At 40.7% G+C, this 21,534-nt stretch overlaps 1 protein-coding gene across 2 annotated transcripts; it reads right to left on the reverse strand.

Moving 5' to 3' along the window:
• Positions 1 to 461: 461 nt before the first annotated feature.
• Positions 462 to 18,671, reverse strand: CDKN3 (cyclin dependent kinase inhibitor 3). 2 transcript variants are annotated; one of them, XM_056133670.1, is made up of 8 exons: positions 18,605 to 18,671; positions 15,162 to 15,244; positions 13,162 to 13,217; positions 12,665 to 12,709; positions 9,437 to 9,659; positions 6,818 to 6,849; positions 3,498 to 3,598; positions 462 to 569 (listed from the first exon to the last, which is right to left on the reverse strand). In XM_056133670.1, exons 1-8 carry the CDS (start codon positions 18,611 to 18,613, stop codon positions 483 to 485), a joined length of 636 nt encoding a protein of 211 aa, XP_055989645.1. In that variant the 5' UTR covers positions 18,614 to 18,671; the 3' UTR covers positions 462 to 482. The 2 variants fall into 2 exon arrangements, with proteins under 2 accessions (XP_055989645.1, XP_055989644.1); XM_056133669.1 differs by having other exon boundaries at positions 3,498 to 3,601.
• Positions 18,672 to 21,534: the final 2,863 nt, after the last annotated feature.

The following is a 21,534-nucleotide window of genomic DNA, read 5'->3' on the forward strand; positions in this document are numbered from 1 at the left end:
TCCTGTTGCCTCTCCCTCGGGATAACTCCTGATGGACTAGGTGAACCAGATGGGGTGCCAGGATTGAACATGGATCTATCACATGCAAGGCAAGTGCCCTACCTGTTAGACTATCTCTCTGGCCCATCTGTGCCAATTTTTATTTTTATTACCATGTCATGTCACCTAGTAGTTTTTATAAAGAGTAAAATAGGAAAATCTTAGCAAATGATAACATGCAACCATGTTTTTCATATGGTTGTTTCAGCATTACTTTCAGGAAAAATATACCAGAGCAATCAGAACCATTGAAAATGGGAAACTTAAGAAATTTTTCTTTCTTCCTAAACACAGATAAAAGAGACACAGTAAAATCTGTCAATAAAAATTTTAGGAATGTCTGCACAAATACACGCATATTCAAGTTGATAACAGTTGTTTCAATATAAATTATGCTAGAAAATTTTTAAATTTCAGGTATTGCCATATTTGACTTTTTTTTTTTATCTAGATACAGATCTTGATAGTGAATCTCTTGATGATAGATGTGCAGCTAATTTTTCCCGGAATTCATGGAGGTAATTATATTGCTGAAAAAAGTAAAGACAAATTGAAATACACTGTAAAAAACAAGTTACTAGAGAATAGTTAAAGTACTAGTAGGAGTAGGGCTGGAGCGATAGCATAGTGGGTAGGGTGTTTGCCTTGCACGCAGCCACCCTGGCTGACCCGGGTTCGATTCCTCTACCCCTCTTGGAGAAGCCCGGCAAGCTACCGAAAGTATCTCACCCCCACGGCAAAGCCTGGCAAGCTCCCTGTGACATATTTGATATGCCAAACACAGTAAAAACAAGTCTCACAATGAAGACGTTACTGGGCCCGCTTGAGCAAATCAATGAAAAACAGGAGGACAGTGCTACTAGTACAAGTCAAGAATATTTGTGAAGAATAGTTTCATATCCCTTTGGATGAAGAAGCATTTGCCTATGAAGTTTTATCTTTCATTAAAGTTGCACAGTGTGGAAATTTTTCTTTAAAAAAAAGTCCTTGACAAACAAGAGTACATGAAATATCGATGAATATTTTATAAATCATAAAATACTCTTTTTACAGGCAGGAGCAAATAACATTAAAAATAGTACATGAAAGCATATTTTTTGCAATCTGCTTTTCCTTGGGGGGTTAAGCAGGGAATAGAGGGCATTTTCTTCAGTAATCATGGTGATATAGTCAAGAAAATCTATTTCTTAGTTTAGAAAAGTGTCATTTTACTGCTTTTTTGTTGACATAATTGAAACAATTTTAATAGACAATATTTAAAAAATTATCTAATCTTAACAGATAAGCCCCTCAATAAAAGCTATACAATACATAATTTGGAGTTTTAATACTTTCCCTGAAGAGTGAGGATACTCTATCAATCTCAATTCATTTATGAGAAGCTGAAATTGCACAGACCTTCAGGAGCACTGAGATGGGAAAGCCTGTTTCCCACCCAAGGACCGATTGATAACTTGTCAGCCTGTTTTAATAGGTACACAAATACACACAATGTTTGAACATCTTGTTTCACAGAGAGACTTGAGAATAATCTGAAGCATCACTTGATTTTAAGAGGTAATGTGGGTTGTTCTCTGTTTTAAGATGGTAAACAGTAAAGTGGTTCCGGTGTGGGTTGTGAGAATGACCTTACAGAAACTTTGAGAATAAGGCTGCCTGGGGAGTTTCAGTTACTTGAATAATTCACATACATAATGCCTGGTTAGATTCCTTATTTGGGGAGAATTTTTTTGTGTTTTCTTCTTGACTTAGTCCTAGCGCTGGAGATTGGATATTTGAGAAATGAAAGTAAATTAATTACCTTTATCGATTAAAACTAAAATGAAACTTGCAGAGTTTTTTCAGTAGCATGATTAATATATAACATTTTGGGGGCATTGCTACTGCAGTATTTTAGGGGCAGTAAAGTAAATTTGCACTAATTTAAGTGCATTAAAGTAAATGAGATTATCACTGTAAAGGTCAGTTAGCATTTCTTTACATTTTCTTCTCTTTTTTTGGGGGCATTGGGTATATTTATTAAATGCTTTGGGGGCATAGTGGGATCTTCATTAGGTCTTTCTTATTTTTTAAAAAAAAATCAATGTAAGACACTACTAGGTTTATTTTTCACAGAGAGAGGATCTCTTTCTATAGCTAAATGGACAAAACCCAAACTGTAGTAGGTACTGCAAGAGTAAATGCTGTTGGTAGGATTGCCATCTGTTTTAACCTCTGTGGAAATCAGTATGGAGACGTCTCAAAACAAAACAAAACAAGAAATGGAACTACCATATGACCCAGTGATTTCACTCCTTGGCATCGATCCCAAGAACACAAAAACATGAACTGAAAAAGAGATTTGCACACACATGTTCACTGCAGCCCTATTTACAATAGCTGAGATCTGGAAACAACCCAAATGCCCGGAGACTAATGATGGATAATGAAATTGTGTTCTGTAAACACAATGGAACACTGCCCAGCTATAAGAAAAGACAAAAACCTACCTTTTCCTACAACTTGGGTGGAACTAGAGGGTATCATGGCAAGTGAAATAGCCAGAGGGAAAAGGACAAATGCTGGGATGATCTCACTTGTACGTGGTATGTGAAGAAACAAAGGGAATGAATGATGGCAAATGAAAACAAACCCCTGGACTGTGACAACAGAACTGAGGTTACAAAGTGAGGGAAGGAAAGTGGGGGTTGGGGGATGGGGGCGGCTGAACAACATTAACATTACTGAAAAAAATATTATTTTTTTAAGTAAACTGGGAAAAGTTCAAATTTTTTTTCATAGTTTATTTTTGGGTTTTGGGCCACACCTGACTGTGCTCAGGGCCTATTCGTGGCTGTGCACTCCTGGCAAGTTCGGGGGGACCCTATAGGGTGCTGGAGATCGAGCCTGGGTCAGCCACTGTGCTATCACTCTGGCTCCCAGTTATTTTTGTTTAACTTTTTCAGACATGTAGATTGTAGTTGAATATGAAAACATAAGAAACGATCTATAGAATGCACTGGGTTTTCATCTGCATTTGGATTTTCATTGCCCTTTTGATGATATACTCTGCTGTAGCACTGTCCTCCCGTTGTTCATTGATTTGCTCGAGCGGGCCCAGTAATGTCAGATACTCTCTGTAGCTTGCAGGGCTCTCCGAAAGGGGCAGACGAATCGAACCTGGTTTGGCTGGGCTGGCTGCGTGCAAGGCAAATGCCCTACCGCTGTGCTATCACCTTTTTTTTTTTTTTTTTTGCGTTTTTGGGTGACACCCGGCGATGCTCGGGTTACTCATGGTTCTGCACTCAGGAATTACTCCTGGCAGTGCTCAGGGAACCATGTGGGATGCTGGGAATTGGACCCGAGACGGCCGCATGCAAGGCAAACACCCTAACCGCTGTGCTATCGTTCCAGCCCCTATGCTGTATTCTTAACGGTTTGCTCCTAACCACAACCACAAAAAGAGAAATAAACTTTACCTTTATAGTCTGTATTGCCCCAGATCCTCTCAGATCTCTCAGACTGTCAATAGCTTGCTGTGGTGATACTGCATCAGACAGGTATAGGAGGAGACAAGCGGCTACTAATAGAAAATGATAGAAAATAGCACGTTATTAAATAATTAATAACAGGGAAGAACATTGTATATTTAGAATTTTGCACTGAGTCTGGTGTAACTGTTCCAAATGATTTAAAAGACAAACTTTTTAGTAGTCCCCCCCCCCTTTTTTTTTGCTACAACCCAGAGTTGTTCAGGGGTTACTCCTAGTGCTGCACTGCGGAATCACTCCCAGTGGTGCTCATTCCCACTGTATGGGGTGCCAGAGATTGAACCTGGGTCAACCAATTCAAGGCAAGTGACTTACTCACTGTGCTATCTCTCGGGCCCCATAGTATGTGTCTTGGATAGTTATTATTTTTAAGTGATCATGGCTGGATTGGGCTGGAGCGATAGCACAGCAGTAGGGCATTTGCTTTGCATGCAGCCAGGCCGGCCGAGGTGGGTTCGATTCCCCGCCCCTCTTGGAGAGCCCAGCAAGCTACTAACAGTATCTCGCTCGCGCGGCAAAGCCTGGCAAGCTACCCATGACGTGTTCAGTATGCCAAACACAGTAACAACAAGTCTCAAAATGGAGATGTTGCTGGGCCCGCTCGAGCAGATCGATGATCAACGGGAGGACAGTGATATATATGGCTGGATTAAAGTCTAACACTGGCTTCATTCTTTTTAATAGCGTTATTGTTATAGTTCATATACTACACAATGCAGTAAAAGTGTACACAATTCAGTAACTGAGCATTATCATAGATAGTACAAAACTCACCACTATCAATTTTCAAACACTTGTCATCTCAAACAGAAACACTGCACATCCGTGTCATCCTCCCACGTGCCCTAAGCAAATTCTAATCTGCTTTTGTCTCATGGATTTGCCTATCATGGACATGTCCTATCAATGCATCAGACTCACTGTGCTGCTTTGGGTTTCTTTGACTTGGTACAGTGTTTAGGATTTACACATATTGTAGCATCTATTAGTTCTCCATTTGTTTTTAAAAATGAATTATATGGAGATACATTTTATGTACTTGTTGATACATTTAAGTTGCTTACATTTTTGGACTATTATGAATGTTGCTCTATGTGTTTATGATCAAGTTTTTGTGTAGTTGTTATGTTTTAATTTATTTGGACTACATAGGAATGGGATTTCTGGATCACAGAACAACTGTGTTTAACTGTGGAACTGCCAGAACATGTTATGAGAGCCCGGGTAGTGTATGGGGCTCCCAGGTTCTGTACATCCTTCCAACATGCATTATCTGTGTTTTAAAAAGTAGTCATTCTAATGATATTAAATGACTTTTCATTGTGGTTTTGATTTCTAGTTCTCTGATGATGAGCTTCTTTCCATGTGCCTGTGTGTTATTTATACATTCACTTAATGTCATAGATAGCTTCTTGCAAACCTTTACTGTAAGATAACAATGGGTTTGTCCATTCAGCCTTGCCACAGGGAACTTAGTTTACCTTAAAGCAATGTCCTTTCTGCATGGACACAGGAAGACAGTTAATATTATGCTTTGTAACCTGGGAATTGATTGACTCCAATAATATTTACTCCTGGGCATCTGCTTTCTCGACTCAGTTGCCCTTAGTTCCTAGCACCCCAAAATCAGGGCCCCAACGAGGGACTGAATGGACCCAGGGCAAGCTGTGAGCTATCCTGGCATCGAAATGGGCCAGGCCAAAGCGCCACAATACTCAACTATAAGTTGAGACCATGATCATAGACAAATGCTGACATGATCCAAAAGTAACAAGACTAGGACCCTGCTGGGGTTAGGAAGACTAACCTGGCCTAAGGACTGTGGTAAGATGTCCTCAGGAAGAAGCAAACTTTAAGTTTTGATATATCTCTTACTGTGCTCATACAGAATGACATTGCTAGAAATATTAGAAGTAAATTTACTACAACTATTTAAGTGGATTGCAAGCTGAGGAAGAAGAAATCGACACACCCTGAATGGGATCCCGCCCTTAAGTGGATCTCCTATTAATCCAGAGTAATCTCTTTAGATGAGACTTTATCCTTGAGTTAATCTCCTGGAGATTTAAATCTCCTGGTCTTACCTTTCTTTGTTGATTTGTTAATGTTCAACACACCTTTGTGTCACCACCCTATGTGATTGCTATATAAACTAAGACTGTAAGAGCAGAGGGAAGCAGAGTCAGAATCCAGATGAAGGGCTCCAGAGAGAGAGAGAGAGATCGAAGAAAGCTGCCCCTAGAGCCCACCAACAACACATCATCATCTTCGCATCGCTCCCCTGTGCACGCATATGATATTTTTTACACTTGACTCTACATGAAACTACATATAATGAAGCAGACCCTCAAATATGTCTCCTTTAACAATGTCAACACCATTTTATTATTACAATGAAATAGCATTGAACAAAATGATATTTGAGGTGCTACTGCATTTAATTTGGAAAAATGTTTTTTATCCTTTGCCCATTTTTTCACCGAGTGCTTTGTCTTTTTGAGTTTTAAGAATTCTTTATCCTAGATATAGCAAATATATATACTTGTTTAGGTATCTATATATACATACATACTTATTTTTACTATTCTATGGGGTGTCTGTTGGGATATTGTCCTTGGAACATGTTTAAGTTAATTTTTTAAAATTTTATCATCATTAAAAGGAATAACTCTTACTCTACTGAGACACTTTTATTAACTTTTCCCCAACACAAGTACAATGTATTTTAAAAAAAAACTTTTTTTTTTTTTGGCTATACTTGGTGCACAGGAATCACTCTTGATGGCTCTGGGGAAAATATGGGTTTTCAGGGATGGAAAGTTGGCTGTTTACAAGGTAAGCACCCTACCTGTTGTACTAATTCCTTCAGCCCCATGTGTACAGTTTTATTATTTTTTTTTAGGTTAACACAGAAGTTTTATTTTTCATACATATGTTGTCTATGGATATTATTTAGAAGTCACTGTCAGTATCATAACTCTCAGCACAGGGAGAACATTAGAAACCAAGAATGCAGGTGCTAGGATTTGTAAAGTATATCTTACAGAATCCTCCAAAACAATGCTGAAAATGCCTCCCTTCTCATCCATCCAAGTTTTCTAGGGAACATAAAATTTAGGATTTTACATTATCCATTGGTTCCTAGCAGATTTATATTGTGTTTTGTTTCACTTTAACACAGAATGAACAGGTCCAGAAATAGAAATTTGAAGTAATATAAAAATATTGAGTAAAAATACAGTTCTTACCAAGACAAGATCTCCCAAGTCCTCCATAACAACTGAAAGGGAATTAGAGTGTTAAAGTTAGTACATTCATTCTGACCCAACAATCACAACTGAGACCTATGCATTCTTTCCTCTAATTTAAAAACCTAGCACAAGGCTTTGTATGTGCAGGTTAATAACTAGTTTCACATTGATCAATAGAGAGCAAAGTGTATTTGTTTGTTGGGAGGCATTTTGAACATCTTTCAGGGGCAAGGGAAGGTAGGGCAATTTTAATTGACCTTTTAAAATTCCAGGATCCACATTTGAGAAAGGAACATGTTATTAAACAGATATAAGACTTTTAACCAACTGTCCCTTTACCTTATTTTCCCCTGTCTAATCCTTAATAGTTATGAGACAAGTGCTGTCCATATAATATTACTCTTTCTGTATCTAAAAAGAATAAAGAGGCATTGTACTACAGAAATTCAGAGCATGGGCTCTCTAGCCCACTGTCTTGGTGGAATCCTGAATCTCTTTGCTATTTATTAAATATATGAACCTGAACAAGTTACTTTGTTTCTCTGGGCCTCTCAACTTTTCATATATATATGTATATATATATATATATATATACACACATATATATATATATCATAGTCGTCAGTGAGTGCTAAATGAGAGAAAACATCTGCGTGTGCTGAGAGAAAACATTTGTAAAGGGATCATTAGAACAAGTCCTGGCACAGCAAAAGAAGTCAACAAATGTTGGGAGCTGGAGAGATAGCACAGCCGGTAGGGCATTTGCCTTGCACACGGCCGACCCGGGTTCGATTCCCAGCATCCCATATGGTACCCTGAGCACTGCCAGGAGTAACTTCTGAGTGCAGAGCCAGGAGTAACCCCTGTGCATCACCAGGTGTGACCCAAAAAGCAAAAAAAAAAAAAAAAAAAAAAAAAAGTCAACAAATGCTAACTGCTCTTATCTAACATGGTAAAAAAATGAACAATTCTCCATAAATGGGTGTCCTAGAGAAATGAAGATTAATCCTCAAGGCAACAAAGCCACTTTTATTATTTTCAAAGACTCTCCCCAAAATATATTACATAGCCTTAACTTTCTCGGAAGGAGACTGAACATAATCTGGTGCTGATGGCCTATTATGAACATCAATTATGGTAGTTTTAGACAGATGTATGTGGCAGAGGACCAAACAGGACTGGATCCTTAGTTTCTACCGTGCCCACTGTTTCAGATTGATGAGGATTTGCCAAATAACGCAGTAGCTTTCCGCCAAATTTATACGACTTTACACCATACTATCTTTCTTCCTCAGTTTGAATGATTCTTATTCTTCTAAACCCAGGTCCAATTGTGCTCTTTGTGTTTTTGTGCCTCTACAGACACCAACAAGACTTTGTGTCCACAAAGACTCTTGCTGTAGCTTTCAGAATGGGAACTACAGACAGGAGGTTCCTGAGCTTGGCCTCTAGGGAGGTCGGCTGGGCTTGCTGTTCCTTAGCTGTCCTGAGACTGCATGGTTATCTGGAATGATCTTTTTTTTTTTTTTTTGCTTTTTGAGTCACAGGGGTTATTCCTGGCGGTGCTCAGGGGACCATATGGGATGCTGGGAATCGAAGGCGGGTTGGCTGCGTGCAAGGCAGAAGTCCTACCTGATGAGCTATAGTTCCAGCCTCTGATCTATTTATTTTGAGCTCAAAACTGTGATTTTTTGGGGCCTTAGGGTTTTTGAGGTATCAAACTATACAGCGGTAGGGCGTTTGCCTTGCACGCAGCCAACATGGCCGACCCGAGTTCGATTCCTCCGCCCCTATCGGAGAGCCCGGCAAGCTACCCAGAGTATTCGATATGCCAGACACAGTAACAACAAACTATACAATGTTCCATTTCCCCCCCCCCCCCCCCCAAAGAATAAGCTACTCAGAGTTTATAAGGATTCTGCAAGTACTAAGTGCAATGAAGGACTCCTGGTCTCTGCAGTGCTACTGTTTACTGTTAATTGTCACTTTCTTCTTCCTTTCTTCAAGCTACTTTTTTCTTTAAATTTTTTTTATCCCATTTTGTTTCAGACTTTCATACCAACAGTTTGTGTATAACCTTGACCAAAGTGAGAGTTCTTTTATTCTGGCAAAAATCATTATCAATTAATATAGCTTTTAAGTCATATTTAAGATGCCTTGATACTTCAGGATGATTTGTTTGCTGCTAATTTTAAAAAAAGTAGATTTTCTTGCTATTTGCAGCAACTAAGAGTAACTGAAAGGCTGAGTGCCAAGTAAGGTGTTATTGTAAAACCAGAATGATGCTATTTGTTTATTGAGAGGGAAAATGTTCCAAAATGATAACTAAAGGTTTAAGACAAAAGGGAGTGAAAAAAAAAGCCCCTGTAGCCCCACTCCAAAAATTTCCAAGCCTATGCCTTTATTGTTTTTATTGTTCAGACATGATAATGGCCAGTATCTGGGTGCTTGCTGTGCACCAGACATCAATCATTCTACCAACTTTCATGCAGTGTCTCCTTTTTACCCTTGTAACAAACTATAACACAGGTAATAAGAGAATGAGGACATAATGATTCAAGAAGTCAATTTGGTTGGGACATTTCTCAAGGACAAAAGGAGAAAGGGAGAACGTACTGTATTAAGGTTTTCCGGTTATTTTTAAGGCAGATTGCAAGCTCTTCCATTATTTCACAGCATCTGGCTATGTCAGGAGTCCCTCCATCTGGGATTGGATGATGATGAGTGATAATTCCATACTGATGGTAGAAGTCCAAAAGGTTTGGGACTCTATATTTTGACAGTTCCCCTCTGGTGCAGAAAACAAATATGTCTTGTATACCATAGCTCTTTAATTCTTCTGTCAATAGACCAAGATACACATGGACACATGTGTAAGACATCACAGATTTAAATATGGCCAACAGGGAGACTATGAACTTAAATTTCTTAAGTGAAACTACATAAATAACAACCAATTATCTATAAACATGAAGTGCTTGTTGATAATACAAAACAACGTTGATTTGATTTCCAACTAGGGAAAAAAAAGTCACTAAGGACTCAGGATGTTATTCAGTGGCTGAGTGCATGCCCCACATGAGAGACAGTAGATTAGATCCCAAGTACCACTAAAATAATTAAAATAGTCTTTAAGCACAATATAGGAATTAGAAACATTTGAACCAAAAGATGACTAAAAGTAAATCTTAATAAGTTAAGATTTTTATTGAATTTTAAAGATAAATTTAAAAAGATTAATAAGTTATATTTTCAAACAAACTCTTGAGAATCATAGAACATCTTTCTATTTTTTTTTCCAAACCAAACATGTTTGTTTTTACCATAAGTATGGTTTTGCTCTAAACACTGCAGATGGACTTCAGTGCAAGGAATTGTATTTTCCCTTGTTTGATGGAAAACTCCTCAGTATCATATTTAATTCTATGGACAAGGTCTCTCGGAAATAAAACACTAACTTTATTAGAATTACGTAGCTTAGCTAATTTTACTGTAATGATATGCATCAGAGTACTATATAAGCTATTCTATACACTGGAATTTCCTTCTGACAAAATTTACTGTGGAGGAATTGGTTTAAAATGGCATCTAGGGGGCTGGAGCAATAGCACAGCGGGTAGGGCATTTGCCTTGCATGCGGCCGACCCGGGTTCAATTCCCAGCATCCCATATGGTCCCCTGAGCACCACCAGGGGTGATTCCTGAGTGCAGAGCCAGGAGTAACCCCTATGCATTGCCAGGTATGACCCAAAAAGCCAAAAAAATTAAAATGGCATCTAGTTCTGTCTAAGACCCCATTTTCTCCCTACCTCTTAATTTCATGGACATTTAGCCGTATAATATTTGAATATACTTTTTATAATGAACCTCGAGAGCTGCTTTTGAAATACGGTTACTCTAAAATATAAGTCTAAAATCCATACATTTCTGATTTCAAAGTCTAAGACAGAATAAAACCCTTTCAAAAATCATTTGTTTTGAACTTAAAACCCATCAAGGTGATATTATTTGGGTTAAATGAAGCAAACAATATTATTTCAGTTAACTTCACCAAGGCATTTGAAGAAATGGTGGGAGCACCTCAAGCAGGGGCCTACAAGCTACTCTCACTGATACATGGCTAACTGGACCCCACTATTCAGTGCTCAGACCCAGTGATGCATTGCTCCTGGGAACCAGTGAACTAGTAGTCTTAGCGGGCCACCAGGGCTGCAGTGCTTCAGAGGCCATGTGATAGTAGGCACTGAGTACAGATCCCTGTGAGCCTTGATCACTGAGTCACTTTCCTAGTCGCTCTTACCAGTTATATACTGCTCCTATTTTTCACTCCTATTATATACTTATTGGACAGTGTTATTCAAGATATTCCTATTATCTTTGCATTTGCTGGAGCGATAGCACAGCGGGTAGGGCATTCGCCTTACACGCGGCCAACATGGCCGACCCGAGTTCGATTCCTCCGCCCCTCTCGGAGAGCCCGGCAAGCTACCGAGAGTATTCGATATGCCAGACACAGTAACAACAAAGTCTCCAATGGAGACGTTACTGGGCCCGCTCGAGCAAATCGACGATCAACGGGAGGGCCTTTGCATTTGCTAAATAACCTGTAGTTAACATACTTACCTATTTTAAGGATGGGTAATTCTTGCATTGGCCTTGCCATTTAAATAGGACAATTTCCACTCTACAGTGGATTTTAAACTTCGCTAGAAAGAACTGAGGAAGAACTACAGAAATTTCTGCTAGGGAGATTTGGGGTTTCCTCATCACATTTCTCATATGATTTATATACTGCATTCCCAAGAATGTTCAATACCTTTATAGCCTCAAGACTATGAATCCAGCAATATTTTTGTAATCTGTACCATTGTGGTACAGAATAATCACAAAAATATTTTAAGATTTGAAAACTCAGAATCATGCAACATCTACATCTTTTTTTAAGATACATTGTAAGGCTGGAGTGATAGCACAGAAGTAGGGCGTTTGCCTTGCATGCTGCCGACCTGGTTGGCCCAGGTTCGATTCCTTTGCCCCTCTCAGAGAGTCCGGCAGGCTACTGAGAGTATCTCGCCCACATGACAAAGCCTGGTAAGCTACCCGTGACGTATTCAATATGCCAAACATAGTAACAACAAGTCTCACAATAGAGACGTTACTGGGCCCACTCGAGCAAACCGATGAACAACAGGACAGTGCTGCAGTGCAGTAAGGCTACCGATAGAACTATTAAACTTGCTATTTCAGGTTAACCAGAATAAAATATTTTAAAAATCCAATTTTTTTGTACTTTGCAGTGTGTACATTCCAGAGTGGTACAGATTACAAAAATATTTGCTGGATTCATAGTCTTGAGTCTATAAAAGTGTTGAACATTCTTGGGCTTGCAAAGGTCAGCCCATCACTTTTCCATCACTTGTCTAAATTTTCTACACAGGATGGAAAATTTCATTACCACCTCGGTTCCTAGCTCAGGCTTATTTTCTACTACCATAGTCAACTCTGTAAAGAATATTTTCAAAGATGTAGGCAGTATAATATTAAGTTTTCCTATTTACATACTTATCTCACTTAATCACTTAATGTCACACCAACTAACTTCAAATGTACTTTTTATGTATAATATAAACACAACAATCAGAAAAAGCAACTTCATGTTTCGGAAATGATGTTCTTCTCTTCACAAATATCTCTTCACATATTAGGATAAATCTGTAGTTTGAAAACTATAAAATACGGAAAATTTATTTGACATACTAAGAAAAGTGCAGTTTGTTCCTATTAACAAAGATTTTTAGTTTTTGAAAATTAGATGTTAATATGACTGTTTTCTATTACACTTACCTGTATCTTTTTGGATATTTCTTCTAACATCTTTAAATTTACAACCTATAAGTAGTGATAAGACATGTGAAAAGGTCAATTTTTAAAAATCAACAACCTTTATACAGTTCTGTATTTTTCAATCTATTTTATTGTTTTTCTTTGAGTGTTTAGATCTATTTTAGCGTTTCCCAAAGTGGGCAATGGAGGAGGGGGCAGTAGTTGTTTCAGGTGAAATTGGGGGTCACTTTCTGGTTGTTCACTTGAAGTAGGTAGATTCCCAAGGGGAGGGCACGGAGGGTACTGAGTGATTTTTTTTTTTTTTTTGGTCTAAGAGGAGTGATAGGCGAAATAAGTTTGGGGACCTCTGATCTAGAACATAGATTCACAGTGAGGGCTTCCAAAACGGATTTCCCAGTACCGATGGCCCATGAGATTTTCTTACAAAGAATGATATATCAGCTGACATAAGTTTTATTTAAAATATATCAGCAGGAAGTCAACTGTAGCATTCCTACCTGGAAGAGCACATAAACCGAGAAACTGAGAACAATTCACTCGTGACAGGGATAGCCTAAAAAGAAAAGAAAAACTTTGTAATTTATAATTTTTATAATTTTTTAAGTTATAAAAGGAAATTTAATTTATCCAATGTGTATGCTTGATCCTGGTTGCTTAAAACACATAAGTTAAAAAAGGAAATTTATAATTAAATATCAAAGTGTTGGTTTAAAAAAACCTTACAGAAATTATAACTTTTAAAACAGGGGCTTAGCATTTGCTTTGTTACAATTTAAGTCTGAAAAGTGACAAATTAATTTAAACTTAAACATAACAATTCCACAGTTGTCTACAGCTAGTATAAAGCGTATTTCAGTTACTCTGTGGTTATGTTCCCTGAGATCTAATTTATTTATTAACTTCAGGTAAACAGTTTTAAGATGACCATCTGACATTTTAATCCCCAACATTCATTATAATTTTAAGATCTCTTTGTAGGATTTCCTTCAACAAATGTGATAGAAACAACAGGGCACTCATTTGTCATAAATTCAATTAAAATGAATAATTTCATGCACTCATTCCCAAGCTGCAGTACTTTAGGGACAAAGGGGACAGAGACTCACCTTGTCTGCAAAGCAAGAGCTTTAAGGAAAATGGGGCACATTAATGCCACCTGACTTTGAAAATTAGGATTTCAAATGAGAGGGAGATTCATGGGAGGGAAAATAAAAGTTAACTGCTATTTGATGGCTGAACAAAAGAATGTCAGGGACAAAACGTTTATACTATTTTTCTCTTCATACACTAAAGAACTGGAAACTTAGAGTATTACAAGCACAGGGATCAGAGTAAAGCATTTGATTGTTGGTTGTAGGGTATCTGGTGTAATCTTAAGTCACTGCCAACATCTGGAAGTCAGTTTCATACAAAAATATTTGTTTTTTTACTATATTGTGTCTATTATAATAGGCTTTTACTTTATTGATTATTCTATGGGCTTCACCTAGCTGAGCTCAGGGCTTCCTCCAGATTCTTTGCTCATGCTGTGCTCTGGTATACTTGGGTACCAAATGAGGTGCTAGGGATCAAATTTGTGTTGGCTGCATTCAAGGCAAGCACTGCCCGCTGCACTGTCTCTCCAGCCCAATTCATTTATTTTAAACTGGAATAGCTGATGGTTGCATTACTGTGGCAGATAATTCTAGGATCTGTCCATGATAAATGATTCAATATATCCTTCTTTGGTATACTTGTCTTTTATTATGTAAGAACAAATAGGACTTGGTACTAAATGGGAGGGCTGGAGCGATAGCACAGTGGTAGGGCGTTTGCCTTGCACGCTGCCAACATGGCCGACCCGAGTTCGATTCCTCTGCCCCTCTCGGAGAGCCCGGCAAGCTACCGAGAGTATCTCGCCCACAGGGCAGAGCCTGGCAAGCTCCCCGTGATGTATTCAATATGCCAAACACAGTAATAACAAAGTCTTCAATGGAGATGTTACTGGGCCCACTCGAGCAAATCGATGAACAACGGGAGGACAGGACAGGACAGGACAGGACTAAATGGGAAATCACTCCAATCCTGTTTCAATGCCTTGATTCAACAATAGCCTTTTCATATGTAAAGATGGATACCCTACCTCTCAAAAAAACATGTTCTGGGGCAGAGATATAGTACAGCAGGTAGAGCTCTTGCCTTCCATGTGGCTAACCCAGCTTCAATCCCTGGCATCCCATTGGGTCTCCTGAGCACTGCCAGCATTGATTCCTGAGTGCAGAGCCTGGAGTAACCTCTGAGTACTGCCAGGTGAGGTCCCAAAACCAAAAAAACAAAATTAAATTAAAAAACATATTCTATGATAACGAACGAATCAGATTAGAAGATTCCTTAAAGGTTAAAACTGTATAAGAAGAGAATCAACTATTTTCAGTATATGCACTACAGTCTACAAGGATCATAACTTATGATTATAGCTAAAATTTTAGTGCATGAATGATCAGAAATGTTAACATACCATGATATCAGAATTGGAGTCTGTTCATCTTCTATAGGATCTTCATCTGATGAGTCAAACTCACTTGTTTGCATTGAACTAGGCTTCACAAGAAATCAGTTATATTAGACAATTGTAAAGAACATATAGTCTTAGCATACCGGATCCTTGCTTAAATACATTTTATGAATATTTTTAATTTATGCAAAGCATAATAACATAAAATATTAACACTTATTATTCACACTAATCATATCAATAATTATAGCACTACAGTAGTGGAAAGACATGTTTTATACAGGAAACCTGCCTTCCGGCCTTGGTTCTGTCACTAATAGTAGTATAATCTTAGATAAGCTACTTTAGTTTTCTGCAGCTATAAAGTTTGAAGACATCATTATTCATCCAGATCTTTTTTTTTTGGTGGGAGGCAGCACCCAGTGGTGTTCAGAGCTTACCCCTGACTCTGCTCGAAGATCATTCCTGACAGTGATCAGGAGACCTCATATAGTGCCAGGGGCATGCCACTTGCCAAGACCAGTGTCTCAACCCCTGTCTGGCCCTAACAAACATTTCTTGAACACCTGCTATTTGCCAAGCTCTGGAGGGTGCAAAGATTCATAAGTTAAATATCCTGCTTTTCGAATTAGTATGCATGGATTAAAGAGGAAAATTTTAAGTGGAAGCATGAACAAACAAAGCAGGAAAAGGAAAAATAAGACTGCTTAGGTAGCTGAAGGAAGCTTCTGGGAGCTGATGCCTTAGGTGGGTTTTGAAATATGAGCAGGTGTAGGATAACACGGTTTCATCCTTCCTGCATAGCTTCAGGTAGTTTAGGTTTATTGGGTTGCTCCCATTCCTCTGTGTTTATTTGTAACTTCTTTCTTTCTATTCTGTTGACTTGTAAATATTGTTTTTCTCTTCTCCCTAAGTCCTTTGCATAGTTTATTCAGAGCAACATCCTTTTTGTATGGACACAAGAAGACATGCTTTTGTAATATGACTCTCAGTGATATTTCCCTCCTGGGCATCTGTTCTCTCACCTAAGCCTCATCTGCCTTTACTTCCTAGCGCCTCCAAAAGCAGGGTCCTGACGAGGAACTAGATGCAACAAGGGTAAGTGGTAAGCTATGTGCTACCCTGGCATCGAGATGGGCCTGGCTAAAGTGCCATAATGCTTAACTATAAGTTAAGAGCTTGGGCATGGAGAAGTGCTGTCATGATCCAAAAAGTAGTAACTAGATTTGGACCCAGCTAGGGTTAGGAATGATTAATCTGGCCTGAGTGCTGTAGTGAGTCTGTGGCAAGATGTTCCCAGGAGAGCTGCCCTACAAGCCTCAATGTTATCTTTTACTGTGTCCATACAAAAATAGCTAGTATTGATATGTTGATAGTTATTGGACTGAGGAAAAGAGAAAAACACCTTAAGGGGTATTTTGCCCTTGGGCAGTTAGGAAGGGCTTTGGAATATCCTAGGTGGTGTTCCCTTTGAACTTGGTGGGCCCTCAGGAAGGGCTTTCTTATGTTGATTTGGCTACCGGACTAAGGGCAGGGCAGCCCGGAAAGGGAAGGGAGTTGGGGAGACTAGAGGGCAGGAGAGGCAGAGGGGAGACAGGAGTGAATGGAGAGAGGATTGGAATAAACTGCAACGAAGACTAACCAGCCTGGCTCTCGCATCTTCCTTCCTCTGCCCTTGGCCAACAACCGTCCTGATCCAGGCCGTACACAGAGGCTCAAGAGCACCGAATATGGGCAGTAAAATAGAGCTGTTCAGAGAGCCCGCGAACACACAACCTTCAATGTGCATAGTTTTTACAAGCAGGAGACTTAGGGAGGTTGGGAAGAAGCTACAGCAATTGAGGTAAAAGGAGGAAATGGCTTGTATATTCAGAAACTGGTATCAGAGCAGAGGAGGCAAAGTTAGAGAAGTACTTAACCCATTTCTGAAAAAACTCTTCCCTATTCAGCCAAGTACTTTGGGGTGGGGAAGGAGAGCTATAGGTTGAATAATCAGTTTTGTGAATCACTGGGTCAGAGAGAATAAGATTTACTTTTTTGCTGATCTAAAGAGTTGGGATTAAAACTGTTAGCAGTTTCATGAGGCAGATTATTGGAGTTGTGCAATAGAAAACACCTCTTTCTTCCACTCCCTAGTTGGTCTTACTTTGTGTGTGTGTGTGTGTGTGGGGGGGGGTTACACTTGGCAACATCAGGGTTCCTGGCAGAGCTTGGGGAACAATATTGGGAACCCGGGATCTGACCTTGGATGGATGTATGCAAGGCAACCTGTACTATCGCTCTGGCTTCAGCCATTTTCCTAATTGGAACCAACTGAGAGATGAGACATTGAAGAGGCTCATGGAGATCAGTATCAATTTTTTCACAGTATCACCTAAAGGATGTGGCTTTAAAGCTGGCTTGTAAATTAAGCAGGCTTCTCAGTTCTTTATCCCAGAATCAGAATGATCTACCCAGTCACAGGCAGCAGTTGACAATGCAGGGGCTTGCACGTATGTGGCAGACCTTAGAGTTGTCCATAGTGAGCAGAGAACTGGTAGAGCCACCTGAGCCGAGATTGTCCCAACCCCAAGGATGAGATCACTCCCTGGTACCTCTTGTGGGGACATGTGGAGAGAGTGTGAGTGAGGCCAGGACTGAATGACAGGGGATTAGCAACCTAACCACCCAATGCCCTTCTGATACTACAGTCGAGAATGGTCTGGTTAGTACAAGATAACAGGGCAGAGCCTATTCAGTCTACAGCGTTGCTTGGCTGGACCTGTTAGTCCTGTCACTGTCCACTCAACTCAAAACAAAGTCCCTTTCGTCGGTGGGGCCCCTTTGGGGTGGGAGACGCAGTGAGATTAGCCAAGCTTCAGCCCTTGAGTGGATTTCTCCCTGTATCTTCTTTAAGGCGGTTTTGGACGAGTGATTTCCAGTCTGTGCGTAGGTAGCAAACCACTAGGTTCTTTCCAGTTCCTAAATTATTTGGACATTTCCATCCCCTATGATTCTCAGGACCGGGTGCCAGTTGGCCTGGGGATGGCAGTGGGGTAGACCCCCGCCCCCCACCGCGACAGTTGTCAAACAGCAACTGTTTGACAAAGGTATCCCGTTGGGCTGCAGGCTTTAGGGTCCGGGATCCAGGACTCCGAGGCACCGAAGCAATCGGTGCCTTCTCTTCCTCGGCGAAACCCAGCAGAGCCACCTCCGATCAGGTTGGGGTGCGCAGGCGACAGCTCCCGGTCACCCTCCGGCCACCCCGCAGGTCCATCTCCCCGCTCCCAACCCGACTCCGCAGCCGCCGCTCTCGCGCCTCCAGGGCAGCCTCACCCGGGTCGGTTACAGCGAGAGTCGGGGGCTGCGACCTGGAACGGGCTGGCCCCGGGGCCAAGAACTGGGCTCAGGATCGAAGCTGTCCCGACAGCTCCCCCTCCATCCCGGCCTGGCCCGGCCCGACTCACCGGCTTCATCGCTAGCAGCCCCACGTAGCCACCGGCCACCACCTCCTCCAAGCCTCCTCCGCCGTCTCGGCGGTCACCCTACGTCAAGCCCGCCCCTCCTCTCAGCTCATTGGTACGTTCTCTGGGAGGCGGGGCGCGGGGCGTTTCCTAAAAACCAATCAGCTCCGCTCTGTTTTTAGTCGGCCCGCCCGACCTGGCCTCTAAGTGCTTATTGGTTCTCAAGAGGCCTTTGAAAGACGCGCGGGAGGAGGCTTCTGTTGTACGTTGATTGGCTGAGAAGACGCCCCCTCCCCCCCCTCCAGCCAGTTGGGAGCGTGGAGGTAGCGTGGAGGGGAAGGTGGGAGGCTGAAGCCCCCGAGGAGTGCCCCGAAGTGGTACTAGAGTAGGGAATTTTGTTTCTTTTCCGTGCGTGTGTGCGTGCCTGCGTGCCTGCGTGCGTGTGTGTGTGTGTGTGTGTGTGTGTGTGTGTGTATGTGTGTGTGTGTGTGTGTGTGTGTGTGTATGTGTGTATGTAACACAAAGGCAGTGGGGAGTGGGGTGAGAAGTGTAAATATATGTGCAAATGTATTTAAATTTGGATATACAGTTGCAAGAATATATGTTGTGGGCTGGAGTGATAGTATAGAGGATAGGACCTTTGCCTTGCAAGCAGCTGACCCAGCCTTGAACTCCGGCATCTCATATGCTCATCCCCTGAGCACTGCCAGGAGTGATTCCTGAGTGCAGAGCCAGGAGTAACCCCTGAGTATGGCCAGATGTGGCCCCCAAACAAAACAAAACAAAAAGAGTGTATGTTGTGGGTGGGGTGGGAGCCGAAAAACTGGAGATGTAGGGAAGAATTGCAATTGATGTTCAAAGGCAGTCTGCTGTAGAATCAGGAAGAGTCCACATTGCAGATGAAACTTCCAGGCATAAGCTGAAAAATTGTCTTTTGTCTTGTTCTAGTAAGGTCTTCAACTGATTGGATGTGGCCCACCACATGCTAGAAGAGACTGTGCTTCCTTCCAGTAACACTAATTTATGTCAGTGTTATCCAAAAGCTCCCTCACAGAATATCCAGAGTAATGTTTGGTCAAATTGCTGGCCTCTGTCACCCAGTCAAGTTGATACAATAAAATTAACCATGACATTTAAAAACCATCTGCTAGGACATTCTTTTTTTTGTTTTGGGGCCACACCCACGGGTATGCAGGGCTAATTCCTAGGTCAGTATTCAGGATCATTCTGAGAGGGAGCTCCCGGGATCAGAAGGGATGAGAGTGAGGGAACTGTACTGTCCCAACCCAATTTAAACCTGTGCTAGCAGTCCACATGGTGACTATATTCTAGATGGACTTTTTTTTTTCCAAAACAATAAAATTAAATTAGAGATAATTGGGGTGGAGCAGGGAGGAAGAAACAAGGAACTTTTGGGAAACATTACTGTGTTAATGTGAGTTTCAAATAGAAAGGCGTGGTGACACGTGGAACTCGTGGAACTCGAGGTCTTGGTGGCTGAGAGCTGTTCCCCTGGCCAGCCCATGTCGATGGAGCGACAAAGAACGGGGTGGGAGACAGAGAAACAGGACCCCAGGCTGGTTGGTAGTCAGTTTATTTCTCTCTCCTCCCCAGCGTAGTCTGATCTCTCCTTACAGCACAACCATAGTCGTAGTTTTGGTCGTAGTCTCAGTCCCTCAGTCCCTCATCCTCATCCACATAGTCCTCCTTTTTCTAGTCTAGTTCTTATCTTCTTATTCCTCATCTAGTCCCCTCTTTCCCCTTACAGCATAGTTATATAGAAACCATGAAGGATGGGGGGAGGGTACACGTAGTTGGGGTTGAATATTGTCATAACCACAAACAGAAGTAAAGTCAGGCTTTCCTTCAGGGGAAGTTATAAGGGATTAAATTGAGGACAGAATCTCATCTGAGGGTTCAGCACTCCATATTACTAGGAGATTGCTCAAGATTCCATTCAGGGTATATCACTTTCTCCTTTCCTCAGTAAGTAATCCATTTAAACAATCATAGTAAATTTACTTCTTACAATATTTCTAGTCATTTTGTATGACTACAGTAAGAGATATATTAAATTTAAAGGTTGATGCTTCCTGGGGACATCTTGCTATAAATTCCAGACCACAGTCCTCAGGCCAGGTTAGTCTTACCTAAACCCAGCAGGATCCTAATTGAGTTACTTCTTTTTGGGTCATGACAGAGTTGGTCCCATGACCATGCTCTTAACTTTTTATACTTATGGTGCTTAGATTTTCCCCTTTCAATGCCAGGGTAGCTTACAGCTTGCCCTAGGTCCATTCAGTCCCTTCATAGAGACCGTCCTTTTGAGGGTGTTAGGAATTAAGGGCAACTGAAGTTTAAGTCAGGTAAATATGATGGATGCCCAGGAATAAATATTATTTGGAGTCAACTCCCATGTCACAAAAGCATAGCATGAACTGTCTTTCTTTGTATTAATTGTGTTTATACAAAAAGAACATTGCTAAATAAACCATGCAAAAGACATAAAGGAAAGAGAAAAGCAATATAGGATTATTAGTGATTGATGGAATTGGGTGTGCCTCAGGGGCACTGTTGTGGAAATAGCTCAATAATCCTAAGTTTCCTGCGGAAGAATCAAGCACAGCCCAACGTTATCCAAAGTTATGGAAATGGTAGTCCATTTTGATTTATTTTCATCAAATGAAATTCTTGATAGAATTGAGGAACTGCCCATAGCCCCCCAGATATTTATAGGTGTTGTGTTATTTGCATTTCATTTTAGTGTAAAGGGGATTCAAACAGACATGTATCAGAACCTCAAATATTGCTGTAGGTCAAAGAATGGACACATTTTAATATGTATCTGCTTTCTGTTTTGTGAGTAGTATCATAGCTAGTGTAATCAGTAGCTATGGAAGGTCTTATTTAACATGTATTTGAAATAAACCCAG

This window comes from Sorex fumeus, unplaced genomic scaffold, assembly GCF_029834395.1.
Source record: "Sorex fumeus unplaced genomic scaffold, SorFum_2.1 ptg000098l, whole genome shotgun sequence".
Classification (NCBI taxonomy): Eukaryota; Metazoa; Chordata; class Mammalia; order Eulipotyphla; family Soricidae; genus Sorex; species Sorex fumeus.

What these genes read in the sequence shown, in the direction of transcription:
- CDKN3 (XM_056133669.1), bottom strand. An exon ending in CGGTTTATGTGCTCTTCCAG is followed by an intron (nt 12,710 to 13,161) that starts GTAGGAATGCTA and finishes CACTACTTATAG; the next exon opens with GTTGTAAATTTAAAGATGTT. An exon ending in GGGCAATACAGACTATAAAG is followed by an intron (nt 570 to 3,497) that starts GTAAAGTTTATT and finishes TACTTTTTTCAG; the next exon opens with CAATATAATTACCTCCATGA.